At 49.2% G+C, this 21,524-nt stretch overlaps 2 protein-coding genes across 2 annotated transcripts in view; one reads left to right on the plus strand and one right to left on the minus strand.

The window, feature by feature from the left end:
• The window catches only part of PLOD1 (procollagen-lysine,2-oxoglutarate 5-dioxygenase 1), a 42,249-nt gene extending 34,826 nt beyond the window's left edge, over positions 1-7,423 (minus strand). Inside the window, exon 1 of the mRNA XM_027843931.1 lies at positions 7,176-7,423. Within this exon, the coding sequence (XP_027699732.1) occupies positions 7,176-7,260 (85 nt within the window). The 5' untranslated portion in view covers positions 7,261-7,423. The remainder of the gene's footprint in view (positions 1-7,175) is intronic.
• An 8,661-nt stretch (positions 7,424-16,084) lies between these two features.
• On the plus strand, positions 16,085-21,323 carry KIAA2013 (KIAA2013 ortholog). The gene is made up of 3 exons (XM_027844007.1): positions 16,085-17,180; positions 18,530-19,383; positions 21,040-21,323. Exons 1-3 carry the CDS (start codon positions 16,085-16,087, stop codon positions 21,055-21,057), a joined length of 1,968 nt encoding a protein of 655 aa, XP_027699808.1. The 3' UTR covers positions 21,058-21,323.
• The last annotated feature ends 201 nt before the right edge of the window (positions 21,324-21,524 follow it).

Consider the following 21,524-nt stretch of genomic DNA (forward strand, 5'->3'; position numbering starts at 1 on the left):
AAATTGAGGCTCAGATGGGTTAAGCAACTTGCTCAGAGTCACACAGCTATAGTCTAAGGCAGAATTCAAAGCCAGCTGTCCTAGCTCCAAATCCACGGCTCTATCCACCACCCCCATCCTACTCTGTTAGACAGTGTACTGGTAAAAGGGATTGAAAGAAAAGTCTAGAGGCAGGGGCTGCGGTGGGCTCAGGGAGCACTGGTAGCTACTCAGCAGATGGCTGCCGTCTGTTGGAGCTGAAGAGGTTGGAGCATTAAGTTGACCCAGATGCTTCACGGAAAGAGGGAGCTCTGGCTGAGCCTTCGGGGCTCTGGGGGAGTAGCTGGAGGAGTGAGGGTGGGGTACGCAGCTTGGCAGACTGGCCCTCGAGGTGCCGACAGGAGCCGGGGGCTACGGAGGGAGACAGTCTGCTCCCCGGCCTTGGGGATCCCTGGAGGGAAGGCGTGCTCTGGACAGAATGGGACAGATCCGATTCTCTCAGTCTAAGGGAAGGCAGCAAACTGCAGCAGGCTTGGGGCCCCTCTGGCGGGACAGGGACCCTGGGGAGCACAGAGAGGCGTGTCGGGTTTCTGAGATGGAAAAGGACACAGAGAGGGTGTTTGTGTCTGCACACAGGAATCTGAGAGTCCAGAGCTGGGCCAGGGAGCCACACCGCTCCTCTCCCAAGTTCCTGCTTCAGTAATTAAATGGAAAGAATAAACAGCCATTCTTCTCAAAGCAGCACTGTAATATGTGAAGAAAGAGCCCCCGGCTCCCTACCTCCTCACCTCTCCTTCCCCCACTCCGTGTCATTTGTCTGGGAAATATTCTCATAGGGAAGACAGGTCTCCCCTTTTTGGCCTTGACCTGGAAACCTTCACCAAGAGAATTTTCTCATTTTCCCTTTTCCCACCTTCATTATTACACTCCCCTTATTGTGAAAGTAGCTAGGTATCAAAACAGATAGAGCCGGGAAGGGATCAGGAAGACCGGAGTTCAAATTTGGCCTCATACACTTACTAGCTGTATGACTCTGGGCAAGTCACTTAACCTCTGTCTTCCTCAGTTTCCTCATCTGTAAAATGGGGTTAATAACAGCACCTACCTCCTAGGGTTCTTGTGAAGATCAAATGAGATAATATTTGCAAAGCACTTAGCACAGTGCCTGGCACATAATTAGTATTTATATAGTACGTTAAGATTGACAAGGCACTGCACCAAACTTTCTGGACCGGCATTTTCCCCAAGGGTACAGACTTTTAAAATTTCAGGCTGCTACTCTAACCACTGTTAACCCTTCCTTCTCTGTTCCTCGGTCCTGAACCAGGTCAGGGCTCCTTCCAAATTGAGCACCTTCTCCCCTTCCTCTTGGATTGCCCCATCCCAGCAAGGTGAGGAATGTGCCTTCTGGGTCTGTGCAATGCATTTGCAATCATGGAAAAGAATTCCGTTCCCAAAGCCAGCCTGGCCCTTCCAGCCATCTCATCACCTCTATCCTTCCAAGACTTGGCCTCACCCTCTGGCTAGTATGGCCAAGTCCAACCTCTCTTCTCTCTCCCAGCTGGCTGCGGCAATCGATGCCTTCCTAAGGGGGCAGAGCCCGGCATTTCACAGTGGGAGCCGCTACTGCCCCACGGAGATGGTACCACCTGTGGCTGAAAGTTGACTTTGGAGAATCTCAAAACCCCCCCTCGACCTGTAGCTATCTGTCCACATCATTTAACACAGTTAAATGCCTCCCTCAGGTCAAGAGGTCTAATGTTTGGTGGGCACTCAATCTAGACTTCATTTTGAGGCAGGAAAAAGCCCAGCACAAGGGGGAAAAATACTGTATCTCAAGTCAGAGCACCTGTGTTCTAATCCCAGCTTTGATCCTTACTGGCTGTGTGACTTTGGCGAAGTCACTTCCCTTGCTCTGGTCTGTAAAAGAAAGGTGTTGTGGAAAGACTTGTATGGTCTGATGTTGAGTGAAGTGAGCAGAACCAGGAGAACGTTGTGCACAGTAACAGCCATGTTGTACAATGACTAGTACTGATAGACTTAACCCTTCTCAGCAATGCAAGGATCTAAGACATCTCCAAAGGCCTCATGATGGAGAATGCTATCCACATTCAAAGAAAGAACTATGGAGTTTGAATGCAGATTGAAGCATACTATTTGCTACTTTTTTTTTCTTCTGTTGTGTTTTGTTTCCTCTTTCTGGTGATTCCTCCTATTGGTTCTAATTCTTCCTTACAACAGCACTAATGTGAAAATATGTTTAATAGGAATGTATATATGTGTAGCCTATATCAGATTGTGTGCCGTCTAGGGGAGGGAAAGGGAGAAAATTTAAAACTCAAAAGCTTATGGAAGTGATTGTTGAAAAAGCAAAATAAATTAATAAAAAAAAGAAATTCAAACTCTTTTAAAAACATGAATAAATAAATAAAAGGAAGGTATTGGACGGGATCAGAGGTGTCGAATATGCTGCCGAAAGAAGACTTCTTTCTAGCCTTAAATCTACCATGCCAACTATAATTAAGTAAGTAACAATTCAGAACAAAGCCACAAGGGCCAGCGGCCCTTGGCCTTTGCTGTGGTTGGCCTTAGGAACCTCAAGTAGTTCCTTCATCTGACTCCATACTGGGAACCTTAAAAGAACTATGCCGATGTGCACATAGTAGGCACTTAATGTTTACTGACTGACTTACTGTCAAGGTACCTCATAGGGAATCTTGTGATATAACAGGAAAAACAACAGAGTGGTGGCAAGAGATATGGGTTTGAGTCTTGCCTGTTACTGGGGAACCCCAGGCAAGTCACTTCATTTCTCTGGGCCTCAGTTTCCTCATCTGTAAAATGAGAGCAATAACAGTAACAAGAACTACCTTACTGGGTAGATGTGAAAGAAGGGCTTTCTGTGTTTGCTTAAGTCAACTCTGTACTCCTGTCTCCCCAGTCTTCAGGCTGGGATGTGGGTAGGGGGTGCCTCCATGAGGGCAGGGCCTATGTCTCCTATATCAGAGGTGGGCCCATTATGTTGCACATTCAGCCTCGTGAAACTCATTTCCAGGTGGCTATGGCTGCACTGAAGGGGCCTTGTCTGGGCCAGCAGGAAGGAGGGGATTCAGCAGGGGACCTGTGGCTAAGTCCTGAGACAAAGCTGGCCTCAGTCACACTGGGGACTCCTGAACAGGTGGGAAGATCAGGAGACCGGATCTCTGGAATGAGAGGGAAGCAGGATCCTGAAATGACCCTTAGGGTAGTGGAGTGGAGCCAGAGGGAGGAAGTTGTGGATTCCTGGATGAGCGCAGACACCACCCCTGCTTCCCCCATAGGCCATGGCCTCCAGTGCCAGATTATCTGCTTCCTTTAGGAAAGCCTGCTGGTGGACCAAGTGGACCTTGGCCTGGGAAGCTCAGGGCAAGGCTTCAGGGTGGTAGAGACAAAGACCAGCTGAGTGACCTAGGGCAAGATAAGCTGCCTTTCTGGGCTTCAATTTGCACATCTTTAAAATGGAGCTAGTCATTTCAAAAGAAATAGTTTGGGCCTTGTATTAGCATTGTGGTATTCCCTAGATGGATGGATGGATGAGTGAATGTTTAGGCTCCAATATGGGGTTAGTCACCAAACTCTTCTGTGACTCAGCGTGTGGGACTGACGGTCAACGTTTGTCCCCTCCCTTTCCTTCCTCCACGTCTCCCAAGGACAGTCTGAAGATGAATGAGACCATGTTGGGGTGGGGGGTTTAGTAAGTGGGATGACTTAAGAAATACAAGGAGCTATTCATTAGGCAACTCTAGGATTCAAATGGGTGAGAAATGGTTGTTCTATTGCTGGGTCTTTAATGAAAAGCTACGTGGAATACAGCCGCCAGTCAGTCAAGAAGCAGTTGTTAAGTGTGCTTGGCACTGAGGGATATAAAGGATGGTAGAAGCAGCCCCTGCCCTCAAGAAGCTTACATTCTAATGGGGGAAAATGTATAAATAATTAGGCACAGACAAGATAAATGCAGGGTAAATGGAAGACAGTCTGAGAGAGCAAAGTCCTAACAGCTGCAGGGATCAGGAAAGACCTCCTGCAGAGGGGAGATCTGAGCTGAATGAGAAGCCAGGGAAGCTAACAATCCAAAGGGGTGGTATGGGCACAGAGGCTGAGACCCATCTACACAACCAATTCAAGCAGAGAATATCAGGACTAGGAGGGGCCTTACTTAAAATAGAATATGTCAGAGCTGCCAAAGACCTTGGAAAGGATGTCAGACCTAGCAAGGCTTTTAGAACACAGAGATGGGAGAGCTCAGAACAGTCATTGGGAAGAACCTTAGAACACAGAATGTCAGAGCTGGGAGGGCTCTTAGACCAGAGGATGTCAGAACTGGAAGGGCCCTTCGGACACAGAATATCAGGGCCAGGAAGGTCCTTAAAACCCAGAATATCAGAGCTGGGAGAGGCCTTAGAACCTAGAAGGTCAGAGCTGGGAAGGCCTTGGAACACTGAATGTCAGAGCTGAGAGGGCCCTTAGAACACAGGATGTCAGAGCTGGGAGGGCCCTAGGAACCCAGAATATCAGAGCTGGGAGGGGCCTTAGAACCTAGAATGTCAGAGCTGGGAAGGCCTTGGAACACTGAGTGTCAGAGCTGGGAGGGGCCTTAGAACACAGAACATCAGAGCTTGAAGCAACCATTTAGTCAAGGAGAAAAGAGGAATGACGTTTGGAAGGTCATATAGCAAGTTACTTTCAGCAAAATTTTAGCCTCGGCACTTGGGGAGAGGTGTGTATGTGTGAAAGGGTGTGTGTGTGTGTGTGTGTGTGTGTGTGTGTGTGTGTGTAAATTGTTGATTGACTGATTGGGGGGATGGTAAAGGTTCAAGACAGAACAGTGGCAAGAGACAGACTTGAAGTCATAGAACTGGGGTTTAAATCCTGAGCCCCTGTGTGACCCTGGGCAAGTCCCTCACCCTCTCTAAGACTCAGTTTTCTCAGCTGTAAAATGAAGGGGTGCTCTAGATGACCTGTGAAGTCCCTTCCAGCTCCAAATCTAGTGTCTGATGGTACTTTGTGTAGTGGAGGTAGACTGGTGACAGTGGCCATTGGGGTTGAGAAGGTAGACGGGCAGGGTTGGGCTGGAAAAGATTGTGAGCCCTGTCCTGAACCTACTGGCAAAGACAGAGAGTGGACTGCAGGTGTGCAGATGACAGAAACAGGCATCTGGTCCAGATGGAGTGAAGTTAAAGGTAGAGAGGGATGGGGGGCAGAGATAGAAGACAGAATATGGAGGTGGTGGTAGGGAGGAGAGAAAATGCCAACTCCTCTTCCTGACTCTGTGAGCCCAGGTGAGAGCGAAGGAGCAGCCAGCCCTTGGAGGTCAGGCCAAGAGATGGGGTCAGCCTCTTTGGGGGGAAACTGAGCTTGAGATCAGTACCTGAAAGTGGAAGGAATGTGAAAGCAAGAGATCTGGGATCAATGATTTAGAGATGGAAGGGGCCTGATGGGTCATCTAGACCAACTGGAACGGCAAAATAATTTATCCCCAATCACACAAATGACTCAGCTGAGATTGAAACTCAGGACCCCCAACTTTAAATCTAGCCATTGGTACGGTGAACCACAATGGAACATTACAGAAAGCAAGGCAGATGGAGAATGTAGGTGGCTTCTAACCTGCTCCTCCCAATTTACAGGGATCCTGGGCATCCTAGAAACAGGAGGGAAAGGAAGTGTGCCAGCCGGGCAGCTCTTCTTGGTGCCAATGGGTTGAGTGCAAACCCTGGATGCCCCACATTCTCCCCATCTGCATTCCATTCCATCTCCCATCTCTGTGTCTTTGCAAAGGTTTCTCTTTCCCTCTCTTTGATCTGTCCCCTTACTCCTTTCCCTCCCTCCTTCCCTCTCTCTCTTCTTCTCCCCACTCCCCCTTTTTCCCCCTCCCTCCCTCCCTTTTTCCCCCTCCCTCCCTCTTCCCCCTTTCTATCCTCTCTTTTCCTCTTATCTTCTCCCCTCTCTCCCCTTTTTCTCTCCCCCTTTCTCCCCCCTCTCTTCCCCCCTTTCTATCCCCTCTTCTTGTTTTCTTCTCCCCTCTCCCCCCTTTCCCCCCTCCCTCCCTCCTTCTCTCTCTTCTCCCTTTCTATCCTCTCTCTTCCTCTTCTCCCCTTTCCTCCCCCTTTCCCCCCTCCCTCCCTCCTTCCCTCTCTCTTTCTCTTCTCCCCTCTCCCCCCCTCCCCCTCCCTCTCTGTTTCCCTCTTTCTATCCCCTCTTTCCTCCTCTTCTCTTCTCCCCTCTCCCTTCCTCTTTTTTTCTCTCCCCTCCTCCTCCTCCTTCTCCCTCTCCTTCTCTCCCTTTACACACCACACCAACACTCTTCAGTTCACCCCAGCACACAGAATGTGCTAAATACATGCCTATTAATTGATTGGGTAATTGAGAATTCTGGCCCAGGTGTGAAGAGTGAGGATTCCAACCCCTAACTTCTTGAAAGCGATGTGGACTGTCTGGCATATTTCTCTTTCCTTTCTCAGCCCCCAACTTGGTGGCCGTAATCTCAGCCAGATACCAAGGATGGCTCAGAGAGATACAGGGAGGACCGCATGCTGGGACCTGCCGGAGCTTGGGGCCGCGGAGCTGGCCTCGGGCTGTGGGTTTCTGGGCACTTTGTAAAGTATCTCAAAGCTGTAGGATGGAGGTAGCTCCGCCTCTCCCAGGAGGTGGAGTAGAATTGGGGTACAGGAGGCTCAGGATTCACAGAGGAGAATCCCGGGGCTGCAAGGGGCCTTCCAGAGACTGCCTAGAGTCCAAATCCCTTATTTTAGAAATAAGGCGACTTGAGCCCAGGGAGGGGAAGTGCCTGCCTGGCCCAAGTTCACCCAGCAGCTAAGTGTCTGAGCAGGACCGAGAATGGCCAGGGCAGGGTCGTTTCCACATGCTGTCACAGGGCTGGGGATCACCAGGCAATCCTTGCCATGCCTGGGCCTGCTGCCTAATGGGCTTAGGGGCCAGAGTCCTGAGGTCCATCTCCTAAGGCCATCAGGTGGGCCAGTAGCCCCCTTGGTCCCCCGCTCCCCGCCCCTAACTCCCACCCGGTGGCCCAGCACGGACCTCAAGCTGGGAAGGCTGGGGCTGCCCGGGCTCCCCGGGGGTCCAGGCCCCTACCTCCGGACCCTACTGTCCCTCGATCACTCCCCGCCCCCCCCCACATATTCCCCAGCCCCCCTTACCCTCTGGCTTCAGGTCGCTCTTAGCTTCGGCCAGCATGAGCCAGCAGAGCGGAGCCAGCAGCGGCCCCAGCAGCAGGGGCCGCATCCTGGCGGTCGGAGGGCTCCCAGCCCAGAAGGCAGGCGGCGGGGACGGCTGCTTGGGGGCTTGCTCACCGGGGAGCCCGAACTGTTGGCTGCAGGGGACAAAGCTAGGAGGGACAGCAGCAGAGAATAGTGGAAACTTCGGGAGCCTCGGCCTGCCACGCAAGGGACCCGCCCGCTCCGCCCCGCCCCGCTCCGCCCCGAACGAGCCCGGGGAGGGGCTGGGGGCGTGGAGTGGGAACTGGGGTATTGCAGGAGGGGCCCGGTTGGCCAAAGAGCCTCAGTCACCCCCTCCCTTCCCCTTTTCTACTCAGTTGACCACATTAGCATTTTCGCAGGCCCATAGATTGAGAGCTGGAAGTGGTCATTTTAGCCAAACCCTTCCATTTTACAGATGAGGAAACTGAGGCTCCAGAGAAGATGAAATGATTTGCTCAAGGTCATACAGCTGCTAAGAGTCAGAGGTAGGGTTCAAACTCTGGAACTCTGAGTCTAAATCAAATGTTATTTTTCCTTGCAGTCAGCTGTGGGCATTTCTCCAAAGTATGGCATTTCCCTAATTGAGTATTCTAGGGATCTGACCCCATCCCTCATCCCCACTTGACCCTTATCTCTGGTACGGGAATAAAATCAACACTACCCTTCTGGAAAAAGAAGGGCCAATTAATTGTCCTAGGGTGATGCTTGTTATTCCTTCGACTTCTCTAGCCAAAACATCCTTCCCTGGCCTCCCCACCATTTGTGTTAGCACAGTGCCAGGCTCATAGTAAGCAACCCAATTAATAGTTTTTCATTCATTCTGCACAGAATAGGCACTTTGTTTGTTCTTCATTCTCAAAGAGGACCATGGCATCAGTATGGAATTGTCATGACTTGCAAATGAATTGGATTTAAGTGAGGCAGGGCTGTGCAAAGTCACCAGCCTCACTCTTTCCTCCAGAGCCATCTGGGTCCAGTGGCAAAATATAGACCAGGACAACTAGAGATGGCCCTGATGCAGTGAGAGGCCTTGGCCCTTTTGAGCTAAGGGCTTTCCCAGGTCTGTTTGTCTGAAGCAACAACCATTCAGTGATTAAGGCTAGGTAAAACTGAGGCAAATAATGGCCTCTTTTACCTAGTGAAAAAATAAATAAAATCAATCTGGGAGGGGAAGACCCTTAGGGTTTCTGGCCAAAACAGAAACAATTGCTATTTACACTCACTTTGAGCCAACAGGGCCCAAGCAATGACCAATGGGCTGGTACTCATTGTTGGCCAATCAGTGAGAGCCAGAGTAATTTGGGTTTAAGGCATGGTCTATAAAAAAGAAATTTAGCCCATAAACCTTAAGATACCTTGCTAGGCTTCAGTGATCAAAATTTATATTCCTCTGGGCAGAGCACCCAAAGGTAAGGGTATGATTCCCTATGTGGACAGAGGGATAGGAAGGAGAGGAGGGAAGGAAAGAAGGAAAGGGGGAACTGCATTGCCCAACTGGGATTGGCCAGCATCTCCCTCCATCTCCAGGAAAATCTTCCTTATCCTTCTTAGGATCTCAAAGTTCATTCAATTTAACAAACATTCATGAAGCTCATCCTCCATTAAGGTGAGAGGCAGTAGAGGCATAGTCAATAGAGGGCTGGTCTTTTTCATGGAGGGAAATTCCCTACATTGGGGAAACCGTAGGTTCTGACCTTGCCGCATTCAAAGCACTGCGCTAGGGGCTTGGAATTGCTGTTGTTAAGTCATGTCTGACCTGTCATGACACCATTTGGGGTTTTCCTTGGAGTGGTTTGCCATTTCCTTCTCCATCTCATTTTACAGACGAGGAAACTGAGGTAAACAAGGTGAAGTGACTTGTCCACGGTAATACAGTTAGTAAGTGTCTGAGGTCATATTTGAACTCAGGAAGATGAGTCTTTTTGACTCCAGACCCAGCACTGTATCCACCAAATCACCTAGCTGCTCCTGGGGATTCAAAGACAAAAAAAGTCTAAGTTCTCCCTCGAGAGGTTTACATTCTTTTAAGGACAGGGTTGAAATTAAGCAAGCAAGCAACAAACAGTAAGTGCTTACTGCACACCAGGCAGTGGGCTAGATGCTAGAGATGAACAAAACAAAACAAAAAAAAACAAAAACTGAAACAGTGCCTGCCCTCAAGGCACTTACATTCTAAGGAGGGAGACAACATGCACACACATAAAATATCTACAGAATACATACAAAACAGATACAAGGTAACTGGGGGTTGGTGGGGGAGGTACAAGCAGGTATCAAGATCACTACACTAACATTCTCTCCCTCCTACCTCTCCCATAAACAGTTTGATCCTCACCACAGCTCCAAGATGGAGTGAGGAAAGATTAAAGCGAGACTCAGAGAAATGACTTGTCCAAAACCACATGATGAAGTAGGACTTGAATCCAGATCACCTGATTCTCAGTTCACTGTTGTTTCCACTACATCAAGACCTTAAGGCATAACCTCATTTGATTTTTTTGGAATCTTAGAATCTCCAAGTTGGACAGGACTTCAGCAACTATGGTCCAACTAGTTCCTAAATCCCTGCCATGACAGCACAGGTTCACCCAGCCAGTATGTGTCAGAGGTGAAACTTGAACCCAGGTTGCCTCTCTTTACAAACGACTGAATTATTAGCCTTATTCCTAATTATACTTGAGGAAGAGGCTTAGCCAGGCCATCCAGGACATTCTGAATACAGCTCACACAGCAGGAAAGAGCCAGAACAGCAAGCCAGATTTAGCAAGGAGAAAATGCAGGGGGCAGGATATATCAAATTTTAGAAACTCTAGGGAAGAGCCTACAAAATCTCCCCAAGAAAGTGACCCTCTGGGGATAGTAGCCACTGAAGCATTGACCAGCAAAGAACTGATTCATCTTGGTAATCTAGCTGGTTTTGTTTTTCTTTTTGTTTTTGTCCAGTCCAGTTGGTTTGTCTCCAGGACAATTTCAGGGAGCTCTGGTGCTTCAGCTCACTCCAGCTCTCCCTCCCATCCCCCCAAGCAGTGATTTCTTCTTCCTGCCTTCTCCAAAGCCTGAAGTCTGGACCTCACCCAAACTTCATTCAGACTCAAGGTCTGCCTTTTTAAGAAGCCTCTGCTGCCAACCCAGATGTTACTACCGGTACGTGCAGCACGTGTGTCTTCTGTGCTCAAGCTTGCCAGCAGTTTAAAGGCACAGGCACTGGCCTTTTTTTAGGATTTCAAAAAGGGGAATCAAGCTTGCTTGATGGGCAGAACTCATCCTGAATCCTGTGCTAACCTGAATTCCTCCTTTCTTTTTATTGACAGCCCCGGGGAAGGGCAAATTCCAAGATGGAATCTGTCAAACATTGTCCAAAGTCAGTCAGCCAGCATTTATTAAGTGCTTACTATGTGCCTAGCAGTCTAATTTGAGCAGAATCATAAGAGGCTGAGGTGTAGGGGCAGAGCATTCCAGGCATGAGGGACAGTCACCCAGCCAGACTTTTATAATAGTGAGATGGGCTGCCTTGGGAGACAGTGAATTCTTCAGTGCTATAAATAAAACCAGAAGACAGAAGGAAGTTGCTACTAAATGGAAGGATAGCTCCCAGGTCTTATTTTGGAGACAGAGAGAGAAAACAGAGTTGGTTTTATTGTACATCCAGAGGCAAGGGGTTTAGATGATTTTTTCTCGAAGATCAACTCTGAAAGGGAGAAGAATTATGGGATGGTAGCTAAAGTGGACAAAGCTAGCTCAAGTGAAGGTTTTTAAAGTGTAACACTAGTTCTGTATCCTAAAGAGATCATAAAAAAAGGTAAAGGGACCTACACGTACAAAAATATTTATAGCAGCTCTTTTTGTGGTGGCCAAGAACTGGAAATTGAGGGGATGCCCATCAATTAAGGAATGGCTGAACAAATTGTGGTATATGAATGTAGGGGAATACTATTGTTCCATAAGAAATGATGAGCAGTGGATTTCAGAAAAACCTGGAAAGACTTACATGAACTGATGCACGGTGAAGTGAGCAGAACTAGGAGAACATTGTACACAGTAACAGCAACATTGTGTGGTGGTTAACTATGAATGACTTAGCTTTTCTTAGCAATATAATGATCCAAGACAATTCCAAAGGACTCGTGATGGAAAATGCTATCTACATCTAGAGAAAGAACTGATAGAGTCTGAATGCAGTTTGAGGTACACTATTTTCAGTGTGTGTGTGTTTTCCTTTTGATCTGTTTCTTCTTTTACAACATGACTAATATGAAAATGTTTTACATGATTGTACATATATAGCCTATATCAAATTGCTTACCATCTTAGGGAGGGAAGAGATGAAAGAAGGAGGGAGAAAATTTGGAATTCAAAAACTTTTTTTAAATGAATGTTAAAAATTGTCTTTACATGAAATCAGAAAAAATAAAATACTATTTGAAAAGAAAAAAAGTATACTGGGAGGGGTAGACTGGAGACCTTCCCGAGGATTTGGGTATTTCCCTTTTGGTGGGAAATGTGCTTGGGTCTCTTACTAAAAGTCATTCTTGACTAGAAGCTACTGGTTGATCCCTTGGTCACCATGACTAGGGTGTTGTGTTGAAGATGACTGGTGCCTAAGCTGTCTCCCTTTACGAGCATATTTCTTGGGATTAAGGTAACCTCTCCTATGGATTTCCAATTGGGGGGAGGAGGGAGGGTTTTTTAAAATATGTGTATTTATTTATTTTGAGTTTTCAAAATGCACTTCTATAAGATTTTGAATTCTAAATTTTCTCCCTCTTCCTCTCCTCCCCCCTCCCCAAGATGGTGTGCAATCTGATATAGGCTATACATGTACATTCATATTAAACGTATTTTCACATTAGTCACGTTGTAAAGAACAATTAGAACCAAAGGGAAAAACCACAAAAAAGAAGAAACACATACACACACGCAAAGAGAAAATAGTTTGCTTTGATCTGCATTTAGACTTCATAATTCCTTCTCTGGATATGGACAGCATTTTCCATCATGTATCTTTTGGAATTGTCTCAGATCCTTGAATTGCTGAGAAGAGCTAAGTCTATCAAAGTTGGTCATCACACAGTATTTCTGTTACTGTGTATAATGGTTCTACGCCTGGTTCTTCTCACTTCACTCAGCATCAGTTCATGCAAGTCTTTCCAGGTTTTTCTGAAGTCTGCCTGCTAATCATTTCTTATGGAACAATAGTGTTCCATTACATCCATATACCACAACTTGTTCAGCCATTCACCAATTGATGGGCATTCCCTCAATTTCAAATTCTTGGCCACTACAGAAAGAACTGCTACAAATATTTTTTACATGAGGGTCCTTTTCCCATTTTTATGATCTCTTTGGGATACAAACCTAGAAGTGGTATTGCTGGGTCAAAGGGTATGTACAGTTTAATAGCCCTTTGGGCATAGTTCCAAATTGTTCTACAGAATGGTTGGATCAGTTCACAATTCCACCAACAATGGATTAGTGTTCCAATTTTCCCACATTTTCTCCAATATTTATACTTTTCCTGTTTTGTCATGTTAGCTAATCTGATAGCTGTGATGTGGTATCTCAGAGTTGTTTTGTTTTGCATTTCTCTAATAATCAATAGTGATTTAGAGCATCTTTTCATATGACTATAGATAGCTTTAATTTCTTCATGTGAAAACTGCCTGTTCATATCCTTTCACAATTTATCAATTGGTGAACAACTTGTATTCTTATAAACTTGGCTCAGTTCTTTATATATTTTAGAAATGAAGCCTTTATCAGAAACACTGGCTGCAAAAATTGTTTCCCAGCTTTCTGCTTCCCTTCTAACCTTGGTTGCATTGGCTTTGTTTGTGCAAAAACTTTTTCATTTAATGTTATCAAAATTATCCATTTTGCATTTCATAATGTTCTCTATCTCTTGTTAGGTCATAAATCCTTCCATTCTAGGAGGATTTCTTTTGAGAACATGTGCTACTTTGGCTAGCCTAAGGTTGGACCTCAAGTCCATGGCAGCCTAGTGTGCTTTGTGTTTCTATCTACGAGTACCAGTCACTGAACAGTGACATCCTAAGAGATGGATGTTTCCAGCCTTTGTAGTCATTTCATGAGTTTCAGAGTTCCTGGTTGGTTGTAGCTGCCTAATAACAGGTGTTTCTTGCAACTATACTACTTCCCAGAGGAGATGACCATTCCAGAAGGATGCTGGAGCTAAAAAGACTAAGAGAGCCCATCCTTCTGGCTAGCCAGAAGATCTGGATTTTGTTCACACTGTACAGATACAAGGTGTGGTGTTCAGCACAAAGTTGTCTTCCAAAGTATTCTTTACCTGCTGGGAGAGTATGAGCATAATGAGTTATTATTATTTTCAACTTTTTTTTTTTTTTGCAAGGGTGAAGTGACTTGCCCAGAGTCACACAGCTAGTAAGTGTCAAGTGTCTGAGGCCACATTTGAACTCAGGTCTTCCTGAATCCAGGGCTGGTGCTCAACCATTTCTTACTGTACAATTATGAGTCTTTTGTATTTTAAGTATCTCTTTTCCAATTGAGTAATAGCTGTCCTGTGCCTACTATGTACTTTGTACATTATCTTTTCTAGAAGGGACTCTTTTTGACACAGACCTAACACATAAGCCATGGTTAATTTCTGCTGTAGACATTCTCCTGGGAATTCCTAAATAGGGACATAATGAACCAGAGTTTGAGAAATGTATCATTTCCTCTTTTTGGGATCAGACTCCTCCAGGACTGAACCCCAGAGTCCAAAGTAAGAGCCCCTTATGGGAGGGGATCTCACCTGATTTGAAGGTAACATAAACAGCTGAATGTGCTTGCAGGCAACAGGGAAAGAGCTGGTAGAATACTTGAAATCCTATTATTTCCTTCCATTTCTTCTTCCTCTTTTTTTTCTCATCTTTACCATCTTCCTTCCTGAAGGAGTTGGATGACCACTCAAGAACAGAATGGTCACACAGCTAGTAAATGTTTGAGGCAGGATTTGAACTCAGGTCTTCCTGATTCCATGTCTAGAGTTCTATGTACTATGCCGCCTAGATTAGACAATCCCACAGATCCCTTCCAACCTGGGATTCTATTATATTTCATGGTATTTGAGGAAAGTACTGGAGAACGATAGACTAGATAGAGGCAGAGAGACCAGTTGAGAGATTAGTATAGTCCTGACAAGAAGGCCTGTCCTAGGGTGATGCCAGTTGGGGGGTGCAGTGGGGGGTTGTGGTAGAGAGGTAACGGTCCTCTTAGACTATATGCAGAATATCAGTACCGGGAACCACATTTCAGGGAGCACATTGACAAGGTGGATGGACATCATTCAAAAAAGGGTCAATCAATCAGTCAACACTTATTAAGTGCCTACTATGTGCCAAGCGCTGGAGACACAAAAATAAGGGTGACCATGAGGAGGAGGGAATTGATTACCAAGATGTACCAGAAACAATTGAAAGAATTAGGACTGTCTAGCCTGGAAAAGAGAAGACTGATCAAGAACTAGATGGAAGACTTCAAGTCCTGCAAGGGCTGTCAGACAGAGGGGAAATAGCCAAGTTCTGCATGGGCTCTGAGGGCAGACCTAGGAACAATGGGGGTTGCGGGTGGGGGAAGGGGAAAACATTTCTAACTATCCAGAAGTAGATTGGTCTGTCTTCTAAGGCAGGGAGCTTTCTAACAGGGGCTGGATGTCGTAGAACAGATTCCTCTTTAGAAAGGCGCTGGCGGGCAGCTGGGTGGCGCAGTGGATAGAGCACTGGCTCTAGATTCAGGAGGACCTGAGTTCAAATTCGGCCTCAGACACATAACACTTACTAGCTGTGTGACCCTGGGCAAGTCACTTAACCCCATGGCGTAGCCAAAAAACATGAACAAAAACAGAAAGGGGCTGGACTGCCTGGCCTTCCAGGTCTCTTCCTACTGTCAAATTACAAAATTAATTCCTCTTCCAAGTCTTGCTCCCTCATTGCTCTTTCTCTTCCACTCACTTATCAAAGTCCCCCTTTTCCTTACCACTTCCCTCCTGGTTCTTTGGTCCTTCCCCTCCTCTTGCCTCTCGTCCCTGGCTCTTCCCTTCTTTTTTCCTCCCTTCTCCTTTCCTTCTCCTTTTACCTATCTCCTCCATCCTACCAGATGCTTCCCCTCCCTCCTCTCTGATCCCTTTCCTCCCAACCCTAGGGCACTTCCTCGTCCCCCTGGCTCCTTCCCTCCGCTCTGGCCCCGCCCCCTCCGCTCTGGCCCCACCCTCTCCAGCTCCTTCCTTTCTCCTGTCTGCCCCTCCATCCCTTCTCTGGCTCCTCCCTGCTCCTTTCTGGCTCCTCCTTCTCTAGCACCCCCAACTCCGGTCCCTCCCTTTCTCTTCTCTGGCCCCGCCCCCATCTTATGACTACCTCCCCTCTCCTGTTTGACTCCTCCATTCCTCTCTTAACTCCCCAATCTCCTCCTTCTTTTCTCTGGCCCCTCCCCTCCCTCCCTCTTCCCTGATCCATCTACCTTCCCCGACCCCTCCCACCCTTGCCCTCAAGCTTTCCCAACCCGTCCCAAAAAACTTGGCTTCAGGACGCCTTCCGGCGGCGCTTTACGGCAGGGGGCGGGCCGGGCCGGGCCGAGGCCCTCGCTGGCGAGCTGGCGGCGTCGGCGACTGCGCGTAGCGTCGAGCGGAAGCTGAAGGCGTCAATGGCGTCTGCGCAGAGCGGTGGGCGGAAGCTAAAGGGGACGGCTGCGGCTGCGCAGAGCGGTGGGCGGAAGCCGAAGGCGTTGACAGCGTCTGCGCAGAGCGGCGGCCGGAAGCTGCGGACGGCGGCGGCGGCGGCGGCGGCGGCGGCGGCGGCGGCGGCGGCCGGGAGCGGCCCGGCGGCGGCCCGATGTGGCTGCAGCAGCGGCTCAAGGGGCTGCCGGGGCTGCTGTCCAGTAGCTGGGCCCGCCGCGTGCTAGGGCTGCTGGGCTTCGTGCTGCTGCTCTCGTGGTACCTGGGCGGGCGAGCGAGGCGGACGGGTTCCGGGGCCGGGTTGGGCCTGCACCTGCTGTCCTGGAGCTCGGGCCCCGGCGAGCCCCGCGCCGCGGCGCCGCAGGCCTGCGTGGAGGCGGCCACCCGCGCGTGGCGGGCGCTGCAGGAGCGCGGCGAGGCGGTGCCGTTGAGCGCCCGGGCCCCCGACGGCGCTGCGGCCCCGGAGTCCGCCCCGGCCACGCCGCCCGCCCTGGTGGGCAACGGCTTCCTGGCCCTGGACGTGAGCCGCAACCGGCTGTGGGTGACGCCCGGCGAGCGGCAGCCGCCCGTGGCCCCGGAGCTGGCGCCCTTCGTGCAGCTGCGGCCGCTGAGCGCGCAGGCCGAGGCGGGCGCCGCCGCGCTGCTGCTGCGCCAGGGCCTGGTGCGGCGCGTACGCTGCCTGCAGCCCCCCGAGCCGCCGGCCGGGGCCGGAGGGGCCGCGGGGGCAGGGGGGCCGGCGGCGCCGGCCGGGGCCGGGGCCCAGTGCGTGCTGCTGCAGGAGGACTTCCTGGCGCACCGCGCGCGGCCCCACCTCTACGTGCAGCGCATCCACATCCACAACCCCACGGAGCGTGTGGCCGCGCTCTGGACCGTCGGCCCCACTCCCAGGCCGCCCCCCAAGGCCTTCAGCGGCACCTTGGAGAAGGCCGGCGACCACCAATTCCTGCTGCACTCGGGACACTCGCCCCCGCTGCCCAACGGCAAGGTCAACCTGGTGGTGGTGGCCGCCAAGAAGCTGGTGGACCTGCTCCAGGTGGCCCCCAAGTCGTTGCTGGATGAGGCTGTGCTGTGGGTGGTCTACATCTCGGAGCCCGTGGACCTACGGGCCCTGAAGGCCAAAGGGGCCAAGGAGATGAAGGAACTGAAGGCCCTGCAGGACATGGCCCGCAAGGAGATCTTGGAGCTGATGGACATCCCCGTGGCCGATCTCCTCCTGGACCACCAGCAGCTCTGGGCCCAGCTCTTCGCCTCAGGTAATTGCAGAGAGGTCCCCTGGCGAGGGGTGAACCTGGTGGACCAGGGAGGCCTCTTGTAGATCCCCAGAAGGGGAATGAGGAATGGGTGGAGTCAGGTGAGTAAAGCATCTGGCTGAGAGGAGCTTACTTAGGGATTGAACCCGGACCCAGCAGGTTCAGGAGCCAGGTATGTGCAATCTCTTCTTCAGGGTCTTTGACCCTGGCGTTGAGTGTAGGAGTCTCCAAGATGTGTCTAGATGAAGTATCAGGATTTTGCCCTCACTACTGCAGGGACTATGACCCTTACTCCCCAGTAGCCTGGATCACTGCCACCACACAGGACAAGGTTTTTCCATTTCACTATCCAAGATGTGATTGCAAATCATAGATAAAGAGTGGATTTTTACTTCGTTCTGTACACCTCCTATAAGTTGTCCGCTTTATTTGGCAGCTTTAAGGTAGGACTTGATAATTCCTAAAGTTGAAGGTGTTGTAGGGGACCAGTCATTTGAGGTTTTATGTGAAATAGGACATTTGGAATGAATTTTGGTTGTCTTTTTGGGGGCCATAATCAGGATAGCAACGAGTGCAGATCTGATCTGAAGCAGCTTTCAAAAGGGCTTCTTCCGGTGTTGAAGGAGACCTAGAAGGATTGTGTCTAGGACTGGGTGGATTAAGCTAAATGTCTTCTACTCTTGAGAGAAAATCTGGGCATTAGTGGATTGCAAGTTCAGTAGGAGTCAGGACTGTGGTTCGGCGGCCCAGAAAGCTAGCATGACTTTAGGCTGCATTAAGAGAACCAGAGTGTTTAGAACACGGGACGTCTCTGCTCAGGTCAGGCCATATCTGCAGTATTTCGTTTGATTCTAGACACTGCGTTTTAGGAAGAACGTTGAAAGAATGTGAAGGGTATCCGAGATAAATGGAACTGGGAATGTTTTGTTGGGGAGAAAAGATGATTTAGGAAAATTCCAACTGTTTTCAAGTATTTGAAGAACTCTTATGTGGGAGAGGAATTGCTCCTCGTGGGCCCAGAGGACAGATTCAGGAGCAATGGATAGAAGCGGCAGACAGAGGGTTTAGGTTCAGTGTAAAGAAAACCTTCCCAACAGTGACAGTTCTTCAGAATTGGAAGGGGCTGACCTTGAAACGCAGCAAGTTCACTGTAAGGTGGCAGTATGATAAAGGTTAAATGACCACGTGACAGCACGGATGTAATAGAGAGGATTCTTGTCTGTTGATCCAGTTAGGTGGCCTTTGAGGTTTCTTTCAACTTTTAAGATTCGGCAGTTACGTAGTCCCCATCCTCAAGCAGATACCTGCTTGTCCCTCCATTCATAGTTCATTTCTTTACTTTATTGTTATAGGGGTTGAAATGAAGAAGATCAATGATGCTCACACACCATCTAGCCTGACTGTCAACTTGACACTCTACTACATGCTCTCCTGCTCACCAGCCCCTCTGCTGAGTCCCACCCTGAGCCGGTGGGAACGAGACCAGATGGAGTCAACGCTGAATTATGAAGACCACTGCTTTAGCGGTCACGCAACCATGCATGCAGAGAACCTTTGGCCAGGAAGGTTGTCCAGCGTTCTCCAGATCCTGCAACTCTCTGATGTGTGGAAGTTAACACTCCAGAAACGGGGGTGCAAGGGACTGGTGAAGGTGGGGGCCCCTGGGATTATGCAAGGAATGGTGCTCAGCTTTGGGGGTCTGCAATTCACAGAAAACCACCTTCAGTTCCAGGCAGATCCTGATGTGCTCCACAACAGCTACATCTTACATGGGATCCACTACAAGACTGATCATATCAACTTGGCTGTCCTTCTGGATGGGGAAGGGAAGCCGTTCTTGCACGTGTCCGTCAAGCCCCACAGCCCACCTGTCAAGATCTATGCCTGTGAGGCTGGGTGCCTGAACGAGCCTGTGGAACTGACCTCAGAGCCCCAAGGTCACACTTTCCCTGTCATGGTGACCCAGCCCATCACCCCCCTCCTCTACATCTCCACAGATCTATTGCACTTGCAAGACCTAAGGCACACTCTGCACCTGAAAGCAATTCTGGCCCACGAGGAGCACATGGCCAAACAGTACCCCGGCCTGCCCTTCCTCTTCTGGTTCAGTGTGGCCTCTCTCATCACATTGTTCCACCTGTTTCTGTTCAAACTCATCTACAATGAATACTGTGGGCCCGGAGCCAAGTCGCTCTTCAGGAGTAAGGTATAAAGCTGCCGCCTCTAACTGTTGTCTGGGCTTTGGGGAGCCCAAGTCCCCTGGCTTGTGTTCTGTACCCAGGATGGTCCTGGCTCTGAGGGTGGGGCACATCCTGAAGCGTGAGGGCACCTTCTTTCTTCAAGCCGTCCTTCAGCCCTTGTGCTTCCTATGCAGGGAACACTCTAAAGGAGATGGCAGCGATTGCTTCCTCACTTGCTGCAGACCAAAATGGGCCCTAAGCGGCTGGTGGGAAGGGCAAAGATATGGCCATTCAGCTCCTAGATACCAGTTAATTAGCATAGCAGTGGACCTTGGAGTCTTGTGACTTCTCAGCAGGTTGAATATCTTCTTCCCTTGGTTTTTATTTGATGGTAGTATCAACACCCAGCCCCCAGATTGGTGTGACGCCCGTGGTCAAACTGAGGGTGGTACTTCCTTTGCTGCCTTAGTCCTCGACCACCTGTGAGCATCAGGTCCTGTCATGGTATGGACTGCCCAGTGCATTAAGCTCCATTCTTCCCTGATGGCTATCCCATAAAGTAGCCCCCTTCTCCTTGGAGTGGTGATGGGATGCAATTCTTTTTTAGCTATCCTGTAGCTTCAGGCCCCTAGGAAACAGATTTGATCTTGGGCTTCTAAAGGGCTGGGATGAGCCTAAGGGATTAGTGTGTGGAGGAGTACAGAAGATTGAATGTGGTTGGCAGGGCCTCTGGTACAAATTGCTTCTTCTGTTCTGCGCTCAAATGTAGCCTTGGTGGCAGAGGAGAAAAGTGTCTGACCCCTCCTATTGGAAGGGAAGAATGTACTACAGAGCTAGCTATTCTTTTAGATCAAGCTGCAGTGCAAATTTTTCCATACAGACTTGTTCCTCCAGGAACAAAGCGGTAACCTTAGGGGACCCAGAAAATCCTCAGCAGGTCTTGATTTATGGTGGTGGAAAAAGAGAAAGTGTCCTTGTAGCTTCTAAAAGAGTGGCTTGCTTGATGGCCAACCCCAGTATGAGGGTGGAGAAAGAAATAGCTCCTGTACTGCAAAAATGGAAGAGGTGACGCCAGTCACTTGGAAACTAGACGCTGTGTCTTATGGTAGGAGACCAGATTGAAGAGAAGTGTGCAGATGGCCGCCTCCGGGTGTCAAAGCAGGCGCCCAGTGTGCATTGCATGAGGTCAGCCCATAGGGAGCTAAACCGGCCAGGGCCGCTCTCCCCTGCTGGCTGGTGAGCCTTCTTGGCCTTTGCTCTCACTCTCAGGGCCACAAGCTCAAGCTTAAGCTCTTACCATTGATTATTTTCCCTTCCCCACCTCTGAATTCTTCCTAAGGAATAGCCTAGCCAGGCTCAGCTCCTGCCTTAAGTCACTGGGTTGAGTCACTGATTTTTTTTTACCCTTATTTGCCCAACCTTTCAGGTGACCATTTCCCACCCCACCAACATATGCTGTCGATCCGCATTCCTCAGTCCGTAGCTGGTGGCTGGGAATGCTGCTTCTCGTCATTCCTCTGGCCCTGCTGCCCTGGGCCGGTAGCTGTTTGCAAGGTTGAGTCTGAGCCAGGGGTGGGTGCTGCTCAGAGTTCTGATCGGTAGCCTGCCCTTCTGAAATAGGTCTGTGGCTGTGAGCAAGAGTTGGCATCGAACAGTAACACCTTGTTTTATTAATTGAACAGGAAGATCCCAGTGTCTGAGTGAATTCACAGTACCGCTTTCAGCCTCCATTTGCACAAGATACCCAGCACTCGAAAAGTCCTGCTGCTGCGAACAAGGGACCTTTTGAAAGCAACAACCCTATTGTGCCTTGTTGGGGAAAACCAGTGACTCGGAAGTGTTTGTGGCCGTTGAGGAGTTTTACATTGGAATGAATGAGTGTCACTTTGGGGATGAGGGAGGGAGAGAGGCCGTGTTGACCTTTTGTAAACTTCCACCTTAATAAAGTGAACCTATTTGGAAATTACTTGAAATTGACCTTACTCCTTCAGCTTTCCCCCTTTTCTGTCTTCCAGGAAGAGACCTCCTTTTTGTCCCGTCTCCCTCATCCCTTACTCCGTTCTCCTTTTTGGAAATCTCAGCTAGAAAAACTCCTTTTTCCTAATTTAATTTCTTCTTCCTTGAATGAACTTTTAATTTATTTTTGCTTGGGAATTTTGGATGGTTT

This window comes from Vombatus ursinus, unplaced genomic scaffold, assembly GCF_900497805.2.
Source record: "Vombatus ursinus unplaced genomic scaffold, bare-nosed wombat genome assembly UNPS02014932.1, whole genome shotgun sequence".
NCBI classification, from domain to species: Eukaryota; Metazoa; Chordata; class Mammalia; order Diprotodontia; family Vombatidae; genus Vombatus; species Vombatus ursinus.